Source organism: Acanthisitta chloris, unplaced genomic scaffold, assembly GCF_000695815.1.
Source record: "Acanthisitta chloris isolate BGI_N310 unplaced genomic scaffold, ASM69581v1 scaffold41767, whole genome shotgun sequence".
Lineage (NCBI taxonomy): Eukaryota > Metazoa > Chordata > Aves > Passeriformes > Acanthisittidae > Acanthisitta > Acanthisitta chloris.
Genome location: NW_008681728.1, coordinates 7754 through 22432, shown reverse-complemented (window position 1 = coordinate 22432; position 14679 = coordinate 7754). Strand labels below are relative to the sequence as shown.

General features: G+C 44.1%; 1 protein-coding gene across 1 annotated transcript in view; it reads right to left on the bottom strand.

The window, feature by feature from the left end:
* Window positions 1–1697: 1697 nt before the first annotated feature.
* LOC103805538 (polypeptide N-acetylgalactosaminyltransferase 11-like) overlaps window positions 1698–14679 on the bottom strand; it is a gene marked incomplete at its 5' end in the record, with an annotated part of 20263 nt that continues 7281 nt past the window's right edge. The window contains 3 exons of the mRNA XM_009078190.1: window positions 1698–1926; window positions 3815–3952; window positions 13139–13243. Of these exons, the coding sequence (XP_009076438.1) occupies window positions 1795–1926; window positions 3815–3952; window positions 13139–13243 (375 nt within the window). The remainder of the gene's footprint in view (window positions 1927–3814; window positions 3953–13138; window positions 13244–14679) is intronic.

Genomic DNA, 14679 nt, shown 5'->3' with positions numbered 1-14679 from the left:
CAGTCTTTCACCCCAACAAGGACTGGAATGAATTGCACACACAGCAACCACCCAGGCTGCCACTGCAAGGATTGACCATGAGCTCACACTACGTTCCAGCCTACACTGCCCTGTGAGAGCCACCTGGGGATGGGTGTCAGGGCTCTGTGTGCCCCTGCCAGGGCTGCCTGACCCTCAGCACAGGCCTCAGCTGAGCAAGGGGCCAGGGTTGTTTGCACAGGGTTGTCTTGGTTAGGAGGAGCTTGGCTGGTGTCTAACTTAAAGCTTTACAATGAGAATAATTATCTGGAAAAACTTCCACTTCAGTTTACAATTAAATCACTTACCTGGCTCCTCCCTGCTGGTGACTCCCTGCCTCTAGGAGGAGGCAAGCAGAAGTCAGGGCTGCTCTTACCTGCTCCTTTGCTTCCTCTTGCTTTTCTCCTCCCAGGGTGACAGCCCTGGCAGATGGCTGAAGGACCACACACAATCTGTCACAAGTAATCTCTCCTCTCTGCAGGCAGATGTGGGTTTATAATTACTCCAACATTATCATTATTTGCCTCACGCTGCCCAAAATGTCAATAACTGGATGCTAAAGTACTTGTGCAGTTGGAAAATGTTTCTGCTGCCCAAGCCCAAGGGCAAGGCTGTCCTGGAGCTGCCAACATCCCAAGTGCATGTTCCCAGGCAAGTCCAATGGTGCTAAGAAAAAAAAAGGACTGGGTAAGAGCAGCTTTTCTCTTCAGGAGCTTCCACGCACTGAAGCAGCATCTGGGGCTGAGGCAGGAAGTCAAAGAAAGGTAAACAGTGAAATAAATGAAAACAGAGGAGTGCAGGGGAAAAAAAAAAAACCTCAGATAAATTATGTGTCAAACCTTCTGAGACATGAGGGAGGGAGAAAGCTTATCTGTAAAGAAAAGGGAGTTGAAAACAAGGGCAGACCCAAATCGTGTGAGCATTAGTTTGCATCAGCCTCTAAGTTGGTGCTCTCTGGTCCAACAGCTACAAAGAGTAAAGGTCTGTAAAGAAAAGGGAGTTGAAAACACAGGCAGACTCAAACTGTGTGAGCATTAGTTTGCATCAGCCTCTAAGTTGGTGCTCTCTGGTCCAACAGCTACAAAGAGTAAAGGCTATACAGATTACTAAAAAAATGATACTTTATTTTAAATGCAGCTACTGTCATGAGTCATCAAAATAGACTTTGCAATAGTTACTTTGTTTTAAATATGAGGTGACGAATGACAGCAAAGATTTTAAACTACATAAAATGTCCTAAAATTGCAAATTAAAAGAACTAAATTTAAATATTACAAATGACAATTTTCAGAGGATAAAAGGGAATAAAAATATTTTCCAGAAAAAGTAAAATAATTTGGCCAGTAAAACCATACTAGAAACGCAAATTATCGAGATACTGCACATGAAATACTTGAGGAGAACTTCTTTCTGTCATTGTCATTTAAAATCCACAAAGCTAAAATCTCACCATTTCAATTACATTGCGCTAATGATTTCTCTTACTCAAAACCAGTCCAACAATCCAGGATCATCCAAGGAACTGATGATAAATTGCACTTCAACGTGTTGTTCTGCAGTGGGGCTGCTGCTGTCACTGCTGCCAGGGACCAGTGACCACCTGGACCTTTCCACACACACAGCTCTTCTGGGCAGGGATTCCCAACAGGTCCGTGCGATGGTTGTGTTGGATGTCACGGCCAAGGGCTCCGCACAAAGCCTCCAGAATGACTTCAGATCATGGCTGAAGGGGAATCAGGTCTTGGCTTAACTCTTCTCAGCCACATCCTCACTGTCTCAGCTCTCAAAATGCCACTGCTGAGGAAGGGACCCATCACAGATGGCCATGGTCACATACCCTTTGTGGCTCAGTGGATCCACCACCTTCAGGCACTGCCCCACGGAGACCTGGTACAGGCGGTTGCTTTTCTACATGAGACAAAGACAGATGGGATTTATTTACTAAAACTTCTGCCCTCCATTGTCAAACTGAAGCTGAAGGCGATGCTTCAGGGGAGGGAATGCTCCTTCCTGACAGATGAGCCTTTCAGCAGCCTCCCTGACACACCAGACCCACAGCAGCACCAGAGCACAGCACACCCCATAACCACATTTGGACTTTGAAACAAAGTCTCTCATGCCCTTACAGGAACCCAGTTGGGATTTTGTTTGTACCACACTCTCTCAAAGAGATGGAGAGATCATCTAACCCATTCCCCAGCACGCAGACAAGAGGGAGCCCACAAATCTACAGTGGGGCACAGACAGGTCACAGAATCCTGGAATGGTTTGGGTTGAAAGGGACCTTAAAGATCATTTAGTTTCAACCCCTTTGCCATAGGTACGAACACCTTCCACTAGCCCAGGTTGCTCAAAGCCCCATCCAACCTGGCCTTGAACACTCCCAGGGATGGGGCATCCACAGCTTCTCCAGGCAACCTGTGCCAGTGCCTCACCACCCTCACAGGAAAGAATTTCTTCCTAGTATCTAATCTAAACCTATTCTCTGCCAGTTTAAAGCCATTCTCCTTTGTCCTATCACTACATGCCCATGTTAGAAGTCCCTCTCCTGCTCTCTTGTAGTCCCTTTAGGCACTGGAAGGCTGTTTTAAGGTCTCCCCAGAGCCTTCTCTTCTCCAGGCTGAACAGAGATCCCTGTTCTGCATCTGACGAAGCAATATCACTGCCCTCAGCACCCACATGCTGGGGAGTTGCCACATGTTGTGACAAATCTGTCATGTATGGTGGGTGCCCATAGCTAGGGCAAGGCCAAATCCCAGTCAAGAGTGAGAAGAAAACAGATTCTACCCTCTCTGTCCCCAGAGGAACCTGCCGTCTCCTCTACTAATAGCATGTTGAAGCTGCTTTAGGACTTTGGGAGCCTCTGGTCTGTCTGGAAAGGGCTCTCTGCACAGCCCCAGCAGCTCCCATGGGCAGCAACCTCCTGCTCTCCTGCACAGAGGGAACAGATACATGAGAAGAGCTGCACAAGGCTCTGTCACTGCTTCATGGCCATAAGCAGATGTCCAGTGAAGCAGGAGAACATGGCAAGAATATACAATACTCCTCCGCAATATTCCCCACGTCAAGTCTTGTGCTTGAACTGGCAACACACAGCTGGTCTTTGTACCAGCAACTCACGTCCCAGTGTATTTCCCCCTGTTCCAGAAGATTTGGAAGTGCAGTTGGCAGTGCTGGTAAAGCCCTCCCTTCTCTTTGTTCAACCATGATTGTGCTACAGACTCACTGCTACTCTGAGTGAATCCCCAGGAGACAAATTCCATGTGTGAGCAGCACTGGCTTAGTTTTGTGAAATTGGCCACTCCAGACTCTAACAATTAAACTAATGAGTTGCAATTACAGGGCAGAAGCAACTGCTCTGCCCTGTGCTTCTTCAAGCACTAAGCAGGAAACACCACATGGACTCCTCCCATCTCCCACTCCTGCAAAAACAACACAACAAAGCTGTGGGGTGGATTTTGTTCTCTCTGGCACACCCTGGATGAGCCACAGGGCTGCCCTGTGATGGGCAGAAGAAAGGCTCAGTGGAGCTGCAGAAACCTTCCTAAGTGGCAAAAGGCTGCATGTCCCAGAGCTCAGCAAAAGCCTTGTTTGGGCTGAAAAGCAGTCACCAAAGTCTGTGCAACTTTGCTAAAGGCTGCTCAGACTGTGGGCTGGGCCTGGTACAGTACAATTGCCTTGATACATCTGAGGTTTAGTCACAATTAAACCCAACCCTGACGTCCTGTAAGTGCCATTGCCACCTACTAAGACATTAATTACAAGCCATGTGCTGCATGGCAGCCCCCCTGCTTACCCCAAATGTCCACTGCTGCGAGCCACCAGATCCATGGCATTTCATCAGACGAGGGGGATCAGACGAGCGAGTTTCCAAAACGTCCAAGCACAGCAGATTGTTTAAAATCAGCTCATGATCCTCATTGTAAATCCAGACCTGAAAGAGGAGACAGAAAGACATTTATCCCTATGTTTCATGCCAGGTACCTTGAATCTTCTGTTCAGCTACCGAGGTGCTTCACCATCTTCTGATGTCGCAGTTGTGCCGTGCGGCACTTGCTGCCTCTTTGTTGCCTTCTTCCAGCAACCAAAACTGAGCTGCAATGCCCTATTGCCTTCCCAACATCACACAGCATTGCCCCATGCAGAGGCATTGGAGGGACCAGCTGTGATTCTGCTCTATAAATAGCATTTTTAAAATTAAGCAGCCCCCACATGTCCCTTCTGTCCAGGCAGCTGGACAAGGTAACACAGCAGGCAAGCAGTGGATCTCCAGGCAGAGGACCAGCCACTCTCCAAGTGAAGTCTTTAAGCAAGGCAGTAAATCTCCTTATCCAAAGATTATCCTTCTCTGCTCCACAGCCAAACTGCTTTTGCTACCTGTGCCATGCCTAGAGGGAGACAACCCCTCCCCATTTCACATCCACTTTGTCTTGGCTGAACTGCCATGAAAATGTCTTGATCTGGACCTCAGGAAGCTACACAACATCCCAGCAGCTCAGAGAGTGGTGGCAATTGAATGCAGCTCCTCTATCCAAAGATTATCCTTCTCTGCTCCACAGCCAAACTGCTTTTGCTACCTGTGCCATGCCTAGAGGGAGACAACCCCTCCCCATTTCACATCCACTTTGTCTTGGCTGAACTGCCATGAAAATGTCTTGATCTGGACCTCAGGAAGCTACACAACATCCCAGCAGCTCAGAGAGTGGTGGCAATTGAATGCAGCTCCTCTCTACACCCATATTTAATGCCCTGGTTCACACTTGCAGCTTTAACTGCATTTGGGTTCCTGAATTAATGTGACATTTTAAGACTTTCTCTATGAATACACTGAAAACCATGGCCAGCTCTAGCAAGCAGCAAGGACACACTGGAGCTATTAGTTTGTCCTCTCCCACATGCTGCTTGAGCTGAAATAGGTACTTTTATTGTTGGCATAGAAAAGTGTCATGCACCTTCAGTGGCAGCACTTCATGTCCACACCCTGCTGGCTCTCAGGGGGCTGCCTAAACCTTGCTTTGAGCAAGGCACATCTGGCACAGCTAAATGTTCAGGGAAGCTGGAACACCAGCCTGGTCTAACTGCAGGAGCTGTTGGTCATCCCTCCCTCATTCATTTCCTTCAGGCCTGCAAAGACTTGGGCCAAGGTCAGTTCAGTGGAGGACCTGAACTTCTTCTCATAACCAACAGGAGACTCTGCCCCCCATGCCAGAAATCAAAGAAATGAAGGAGCTTGGGTGCATGCACCTCAAAATATTCTGGGTTACAAAGGGGTAGGGAAAAGGAGAAGAAAGTATATGGAAACTAGAGCTGTGCAGCACAGGGAAGATACTGGGGCTATCTGGACAAACACCCAAGGACTGCTATTCCAAAAGCATGGCAAGGCCCCAGTGTTCCCAGGGCACCTGGACAGCACTTCCCAACCTCTCTGGATGCAGAGCAAGGCAACAGCACAGCTGGTCAGACTTCCTGCTCTGCTGCCATTCCCAGATCCTTCCCAGGCTGGTGTGTGCAAGGAGAATCCCTGCTCACCCACCTCACTTGCCAGTTCAGCTCCCTTCCCCCTGACTTCTGACCCTGTGGCCAAGAGGAGCTGAGCCCCTCACACCTGTGCCTGAAGCACCTGTACCTACAGCCCTGCTAAGCTCTTCTGGTGTGCTCTTCTTCCAGCCCTGCTCCCACTTCTCACAGCTCAGTGCTGCAGTAACCATGCCACTGCCTGAGCTGGATTTTTCCCACTAAGTCTGCATGAGTTTCACACTCGGAGTATGGAATATCAAATTCCAGGCAGAAAAGACAGGGAAATAAATTCTGATTTGTCTCTTGTTTGGTGTTTTTTGGCTGGTAAAACTAAAACCAGCCTTCTGGAGGGCCCTGGGATTCAGGATGTGGCCTCAGCTGGACAGCAGGACTGAAGAGCACAGTTCATTATCACAGTGACTATTACAGCACAGCAAAGGAATTGCAGGTATTACACTAAAACTTGCTCTAACCTCAGGCATTCTGTGCCTTCTGACATACTTTTTTTTTTCTGTTTAAACTCTGTCATGAGAAAGTACAGCAAGTTTAAAGAGGAGGAGAGAATGGAGAAATTGCAAGACTTGCCAGAAGAATATTACTATTAAAAGAAGAATAATGATGGAGCCAAATCCAAACAAGAGATGCACTGGTAAAAATGGAGAGAGAAGGCTGCAGTGACACACTGAACAGATCTTTAATCAATAGCTGAGTAATGGCAAAGAACACAAAACAGTGGTTAAATCCAGTGTGATACTTCTCCAGAAAGGCTTATACAAGACAGCCAAAATTAATTTCAAACTAATTATGTGTTTGGTGTAGAAAACAAAGGAGGGGGGAGGGGAAATAGGCCCAAATTTGGTTCCAAATTCAGATGAGAGTATCACTATGAACTGGCAGATTATTCACAGATTCAACCACGAGGACAGCAAAGCCACCCCATGGGGTTTCTTTGTTATACAACTGCAAACCTTTGCATATTCCAAACATTATTAACTACTCCACTGCTGAAGGACACTTAGCTCTTGTTAAAGGCTGTCCAGGAGCAACTGCCTCATACAGGAAAGAAACTCCTGGCAGGCAGCACAATATCACAAAAGTCTGTAAGCAGAAAGGTGCCTGCCTAGGATTCTCATCTCAGTTCTGAGAGGTGGTTTATCCTTCTATGTATTTTCCACAAAAAATGCTGTATTTTAAATTTAATTTATTTTTTAGAAAGAGGTAACAGACAGATGCAGGATATTTTCATCCCACATGCACTTCCTAGTTAGCAGAGTTAGGAGAACATCACTGTCAGATTTCTCTTTTTAAAACTGGAATTGTGCCCAGCTCCCACCACACAGGAAAGCAGCACCTTTAATTGCTGTCCCCCAGAGACACATGGCAATGACTGATTTGCTCCACAGACTTTGAGGAAAATCACCAGCCATTTTCACTGATGTCAAAGGAAAACAACAGGATACAATCAGAATATAATGAATTGTTTCTGCTTTCAGGTAAAACCTACATGGGAGATGTTATGGAAAAAATTCTCTCCGTAATTCAATTGTTCATGTTTGTGGTTAAATGAATGATTTCATTTGGTGAATGCTGTAGCACTGGCCTCTTTCTAGCAGCTTTTTTCCCCTGCCTCTCAACACAGGCAACAGGATATGAGATGGTGCTCTCAGTCTCAGAGAGCAGTGGCCCATGTAGCTGCTGACTGACCCTCGTGAGATCCTACATGTCTGCAGAGCCCTTAGACACCTTCCCTCAAGCTAGACATTTGAGATGTGGCAGTGCTCAGATGCTGCTCAAGCCCCTCACAAGTATCAATGCCTGACCTATGGCTGGAGGGGCCACTTTCCCATAGTGGAAATGGGATCCACAGCTCTGGAGTAATTGTTCTCACTGCTACGGCAAAGCCGGCACATGTGGATCCTTCTGGTCACCTACAGACAAGTGCACAGCACATGCTAGAGTAGGTCTCATGGATAAAATAAATGGGAGGAGATCCAAAGTATGAGCTCTGTTAGTCTAAACATCTTTTACACAGGTGCAGCTTAGGAAGAACTGGATGTTTAATTCAGTCCCCTAAAAGGTAGTTCAGACTATTTACAGATTTAAGCCTGAGGTTGCCTAGGGCTTCTAGTACCTTCAGGACTTTAGTTCACCCCCATATAACTCAAACAAATCACACAGCCTTCTCCTGGACTGATTGCCAAGATGCCTTCATTAACCTCATTTCCATACAGACAGGTGGGTAGAAACAAGAGCTTCTCCCCACATTCAGCCTGAACAGTTTCAGTGATGACCACAGCTGAACTCCTTGGAAGCACAACAGTGTGACAGTGCTGAAGAAAGACCAGAGAGTGGAGCTTTTTCACTCTCATTTTACTCATATTTGGGTTTCCAAACTGGTTTCAGGTTGCCACTGTTGGTAAAGGAGACATGCCCTTCACTCCTTCCATAAACCTCTATATCCCAGTGAACCCCTTCTGGCATTATTTTTACCATGATAAAGAGATACAAGGTTGTGTTATTGAATTGTTTTGGGATTTTAATTTTTTGGGGGGTGTTTTGTTGTTGAAATTATTCCTACAGGGAGATTAATGTAAATAGGTGAGAGCTACCTGAAGTACTTCAGAAGAAATTCAAGTGAGGATGGGGTTCAGATGGTGCCTCAGCATCTCAGACAACAGCCCATACTACCATTTCCTTTTGAAAAATGGAGTTACCTACAGAAGACTTTGAGACCACTGTCAGGACAGGCAACAAGTATTAAAACAAAACCTGACACCTGACCTAGAGAAAAACACTAGGTCAAAGAATCCACAGTCAGCAGAAAAGGGAAGCTCACCATTCCTCAAAATGGTATGAAATAAACCAGGAAGCATCCGCCTCCCTTTGGCTTTCAGAGTGCAGTGGAGTGCAGCAAAAGGCAAGGATGGCCAGCTGGCAAGGATTTGTGGATACACACTTTTATTTGGTCTGCAAATTGCATTAGCACTAGAGGAATTCACTGAAACTTTTCAGTAAATACAAGACAGTAACTACTACAGAAACAACCCTTTGTTTGAGAGACAATCCCTGCAGCGAACCATGCTGAATTCCAGCACTTCCACCAGTTACAGTCTGTTGCTTGGCTTGGCACTACTGCATTATTCTGTCAGACAGTTTGTAAAAGACAAAAAATTCAGCTTAAGAGCACAAAAAAAGTTGCCTCAGCCCTGAGGAAGAGATGTGTCCAGCAATTTGCATCATCACAGCTATTTACATATACTTCAGCTCCCGTTATTACGGACAGCACCAAATGGCTTGTGAAAAATCAGCAGAAATAGACAAGATTGGTGGTCTGTAATAATTATTTTAAGCTACTGCTACCCTGAAAACCCCACCAGCCTCCTGAAAGTTGTTCCACAGCAGATCCATGCCTTCTGTTCTGCAGTTCAGTGTGTCACCGATGTTCCCCAGCAATTGTTAGAGGGTCTAAAGAGTTGTTCATTAGTTTATGGGAAAGCAGCTAAGCAGACTGAATTTGGACATCCTCACACACTCCAGGCATGTGTTGTATCAGGAAAGCAAACTGAGTTTAGGGAGAAAGATCTTATGGAAGAATTGCACATTGAAGCAAATCCTTCTGGTCTCAGACTCTTGAACAGTTTGTAAATACATGTTTTTACATTTATCAAGTGCTACAAGAGTCTTCACAGAGCTTTTCTGAAATTTTTTGCTCAAGTAAGTAGTTTTCTAAAGGTCCAGAGCACAGATACATATGCTTAGACACCTTAGCACCATCCCAGCTGGAATGGCAACAGTCACATTTTTGAAGAATAATGTACTGCTAAGTAAGAAAAAGGATAAATTATTGAAATGAAGTGTAAACACAGAAGAGAGGTTATAAGACAGCAAGCAAAGCTTAAGAGTCAACCTGTCTTATCTGAGAAACAGCAGAAAAAATCCACATAATCCAGTGAACTTGAGGAGACTTTTTGGAACAGGAACTTGGCTTTAGGCATTTCAGTCGGGACAGCAGCAAGCACACATCAGCTACATGAAAAGTCCAATCTTCTTTAGGTCACAAACACTCCCATTAGTTAGTCCTATGATGGCCATTGTGCTTCACTCCAAACCCTTTGTTTTCAGTGTTCTCTGATGCTTCTCTTCCAAGTTCGTCAGTAAGTATTTCTACTCCTCCTCCTTTAGGGCAGCCTGTGTTGGCATCCTTGACTCCTAATCATCACCCCATTAACCTTGGTATGATGATGCTGGGTAGAATCTACAACAGTTTCTTCTTTCCTCTTTGACACCTCCCGGCTTTCATGATGACCTTTCAACATGCTTAAGTATTTTCTACCCTCCTTCAACACTAAACTTTGTGGTGTGCACTGCCTTCTGCATTCTCAGTTCTGCTTCCAGAAAGAAAGAGGTCAGACACTACTGCATTTCAGAAGTGTTTACTTTGGCAGCCTTGGCAGTTCTTTCATGTGACCACTCTTCAACTACAAAGTTTCTCATTCCACATTACTCTTCTGTTTGTGAAATTCACAATCTATTTTTCTGCTTCTTCTGTTACTTCAGGCCTGTGTTCTGTAAGATCCTCTCACCTCTTCTACTTGTGCTGTTTCCAACTACAATACTTATTCCTAAATCTGTGTTCAGTCCCCAGTATTGTCCCAGATCAAGTATTTGTGTTACTTAATGAGGCACCCTGCTTTTCATTCTAACTTGGAAAAAGACACAATGAAAAAAAATATTTTCTTGATGCATCACCAGTGTGCACTACCCTCATTGATCTTTCTTTCTATAGCAAAGAGGTGACCTGAATGTCCCTGTCATGTCAAGCCCTAGAAAACAGGATGTGCTTGACTTGTTTTCAACTTTTCTTAATGATGTCAACTTCATTAAAAAGTATCACCTATCCTGCTGAGACAATTGAAACTTACATAACACCTATTACCTCTTTTAAATCCAGGAGTTAAGTGAGAATTTGAAATCCCATAGCAGCCATGAAGGCGTAAATTAAAAGGCAGCACAGACTTGCTTGTAAGGCCAATCTTATGACTTCAGAGAGTCTGGTCAGCTCCCACATGCATCAATTGTCTATATTACACAGGCAACTATTTTTCAGCCAAAAGATTACACAGAAGATCATTTTCCAACCAAAAGAACTGCAACCACTGAGTCCTAAGGCAGCCCAGTTTTGTTTTTCCAGCCTTTTGCATGTTTTCCCAGGTAGATGAACCTTGTTCCTTCAACTCACTAAGCAGTAGCATGAATTTTTTAAGGTAGAGTGTTAACCTATTCACTTGGCTAAAGCAGCCTGGAAAGAGGTAAACAGTGATAACTTATACCTGTTCCTAAGGAAAAAATTAGCAGGCATCAAATGCAATCACATCAAACTGTTTCCACAGAAAGCACAGCTAAGCTGTAGTACTCACAGCCATGAGATGCCAAAAGCTTACATGAGGTAAAAGTACAATTAGGCACTCATGAAAAAGCAAAAATTCTACACAAACACCATCTTGCCTCAGAACATCACTAAACAAAGTCACAAGAATACTGTTCACAAAGTGCAGGTTGTCACCTCCAAGGGTAATTGCCCCACTGTGTGCATTAGGCAACACACACTGAACTTGCTGGCACTGACATCCAGGGGACTGGAGAGCTGGGTACCTGCACTCAGAGCCAACACAGGCCTTCTTGTTAGGAAAAAGGCATAAACCAGGCAGTTTAGGGCAAAAAAGAGCTGAGAATGCCAATGGGTTGAGTGTTACCAGAAATAACAGCTAAAAGCTTCCAACAGTCAGGAATTTTCTTGCTATTTTTATAAGCAGAAGCTGTAAATAGGAGTTGTCTTTCTCTATGTTGTTCTCACGTATCTATAGCAAGACTGTCCAAGGGGATATGACAGAAAGCTGCTGAGTGCACTCTTGGGATTTATTAGGAGCACAAAATAAGCCTAATGGCAGAAAAACATACTGCTGGTTGACATACTTGGTTGGAGAACAAAATCATTGTGAAAGAAGATAGCACAGCCAGTTTTTTTATGAGAACTAGTTGCTAAATTTACCACTGGTAAACTAGATCCATCCATGAGAAAAGAAGCCAAAGATCAACGATCAGAGCACTAATTTGTCTTTCTCAGCACCAAAAGGCTAACTGAAGTTTGTCCTACTGGATACAAATAGACAAAGACTTTGATAAGGAAAAACAACAGACTTTCTCCTTCAGTCATGGATCCTCACTATGAAAAATACTGCAGGAAGAAGAAGGGAAACATAACTGTGTGGACATCATCCACAGGCAGTCATTTTTGCTTTCTCACTCACAGACTGAATGGCTCAAAAAGCAGCACTGCAGCTTTGGCACTGTAAATGTACAATCACTGGTGTCCATCAGTTACTACTGCATTTACACAGCCTTTATATTTACAAGTCTCGCTGTCTTACAGCTAAAGGAAGAAATCACATAGGAAAACCTTTATTTCACCTTTAATTTATTCACATCTAACACAGGGATTTGGTCAGAATGATGATTATCCAGTGCTCCAGAGGGGAAGTTCAGGGATGTATTGCTTGCCCCTGTCTGACAACTGGAGGCCACGTAACTAGAGCCAACCCACACTTATCTAGACACTGGCAAACAGTTCTCACACTGTCTTCCTCTGTCACACTCAACTGAGGAGGCCACAAGTAGGAGGCAGAAAGTCCCATTAGCTGACAAAGCACACAGCATTTTGGTGAGATCATCACAAAACACTCTGCTTTTAGTGCTGCACCTTCCACATCCTGAAAACTACATCCATGTCACAGTTCCAAGTTAGTCTAGTACAACCCACTTCTAATAAAGCTATGCTACATTACATCCCATGCTCCATTTATTTTGTGCCTTTGATTACTTTTCTCTTAAGAGGTGATCAAGCTTTTAGACTTGAGTTCCACAGGGTCCTAAATCATAATGTTCACAGTGTAGTTCTCAGCTAGGTAAAAGTCTTTATGGCATTATGTGAAGATCTCTCTACCCTGGAGATTGTTTATCCAAGTCCCAAATTTCTGTCACCTGAAAGAAGTGAAATAGCAAAGGCTTCATGTAGTAATATGAAAATTCTCATCAGGTATTCAGATAACTAACCCTCATTTCAGAAATTCACCTGTAGCCAAAGTTTTCTGAATTCCTTCTATTTAATGATAACAACAAATCACTCATTCACCCCAACCTACAGCCACTCCAGCAGCAGAGAACCAGCTGTACAGTACACAAAGACCAGCAGGGCAGGAAAAGGCTGCCTTAAATCCCAGTATGAGGAACTGACTGAAAGAGCTGCTACAAATTCTGAAGTGCCAATCAGTGGATTAGGAACCCATCAGGAGCCACTTAGGAATAGTCTTCAGCCACAGACAGTGACTCATGCCATAAAATCAGGAGATTATAATATCCAACACACAGCATCAGTATGGAGCAGTCAGCTCCATGGTCTCTTTGGTCAGCTTCATGGTTTGAATGATCCTCTGAAATCAGCCCATTTGCTGATGAGATGTTATACCAGGACATTTTGCCAGCAGGAAAACATGTCAGTAATTTCTACGATGTGATTTACTAATCAACAAAATTAGGGATATCATACCTGGTTTTGATCGCTGTAGTCGCAGTCCCGAACCACTACCAGGCCTCCTTTCTGACTTGGGTGGCCCTGAGCGACCAGACATTTGTTGGTTTGAAGGTGATAGAGCTATGAAAGGAAAACAGGTTGATGGACAGAGTAAACAACAAGCATCACATACCAAAGGGAACACATGGTAATGCTTTGGAAGCCCTAGTGTGCTAAATAACCCCAGTCAGCCCTTCCAATAAAGGAAAAAAAATCTTCCCTTTTAAAATACAATTCTGTTTTTCAGATAATTTGGAAAAAACCCAGCATTAAACAGTTCCAATTTGCTTTCTAATTACATCAAGATTTCCCTCTATGTTATAAGTGTAGTACACACAACCTGGCTCAGCACATGTTGGTTGCATTCTGTCAAGTTTCTTTGCCTTCTTCACTCTCCATGAAAGTCCCATGTCCCAGACACTCACTAGCTCTGAAATACTGTACTGTATAAAGTGCATTTTACTACAGTTGAACTTAAACATAAGTCTCTTCCTACAGCTCAGACACTCACTAGCTCTGAAATACTGTACTGTATAAAGTGCATTTTACTACAGTTGAACTTAAACGTAAGTCTCCTCCTACAGCCTCTCTTCATGAACCTCTTGGAGAAAGAAGAATAATTTACTTCAGAGATTTATGTTGCTTGCAAATTGATTTTCATTTAGACAACTGCAATGCCACAGTTTCCAGCTATGGTATTTTAATGACAGATTAGGGAAGAAGAAAACCTTTGTGTTTTACACACACCCAAATGCTCACTTTAGCTCAAATATTCTACCCAGTCCAATTTACAAGAATTCTGCAGCAGAGGCCTAGATACATGTCAGGAGCCTGTCCTGGGATGCAGAACTGTAAGCATCTACCATCAGAGCAAACAAGAAGCTCTCAGGAAGTTAGCAATCTCTCCTGGTTTGGGCAATGATGCTCACCCTAAAAGCCACACAAGGTATATTCTGCAGTCTGAAGATTAGGTTATCCTATTCCAAACAGTCTAAAATGATTAAGATCTTGATGTATCCCCACAGAGGTACTCTGGGAGACAAACCACTTGGAATTCTGCCTGTAAATTGTACACATGCTGTGAACTAATTGGTGGCCAGCAGACGACTTCTTTTCAGCCTGATTAATTTTCTTCTCCTGATGTGGTGGGGATCAGGCAGCAATCACTGCTTGCACATCACAAACTGGGAGATGGCAGGGCCCCAGATCTGGCACCCACGTTAAAAATAATTCTTTCCAATCTGGAGCTGAATGTAGAGGAGAAAAGAATTTGCTGCCCTGAACTCAAGGCCAGGCTGATTAACCAGCTGGCTGCATTTTGTTATGAAGATATAGACAGCCATCTTGGCATTTCTATGGACTCTACAGATTTTTAGAAACCCAAAGACAGTTCCAGTAATAAAAAGAACAAACTGCTCAGTCACATGATAGCACAAATTAGCACAAATACCAAATAATATTCTTCACTAAACACCATTTCTGGAAAGAGCTGTCCCAAGGCACATCAACACTTGCCA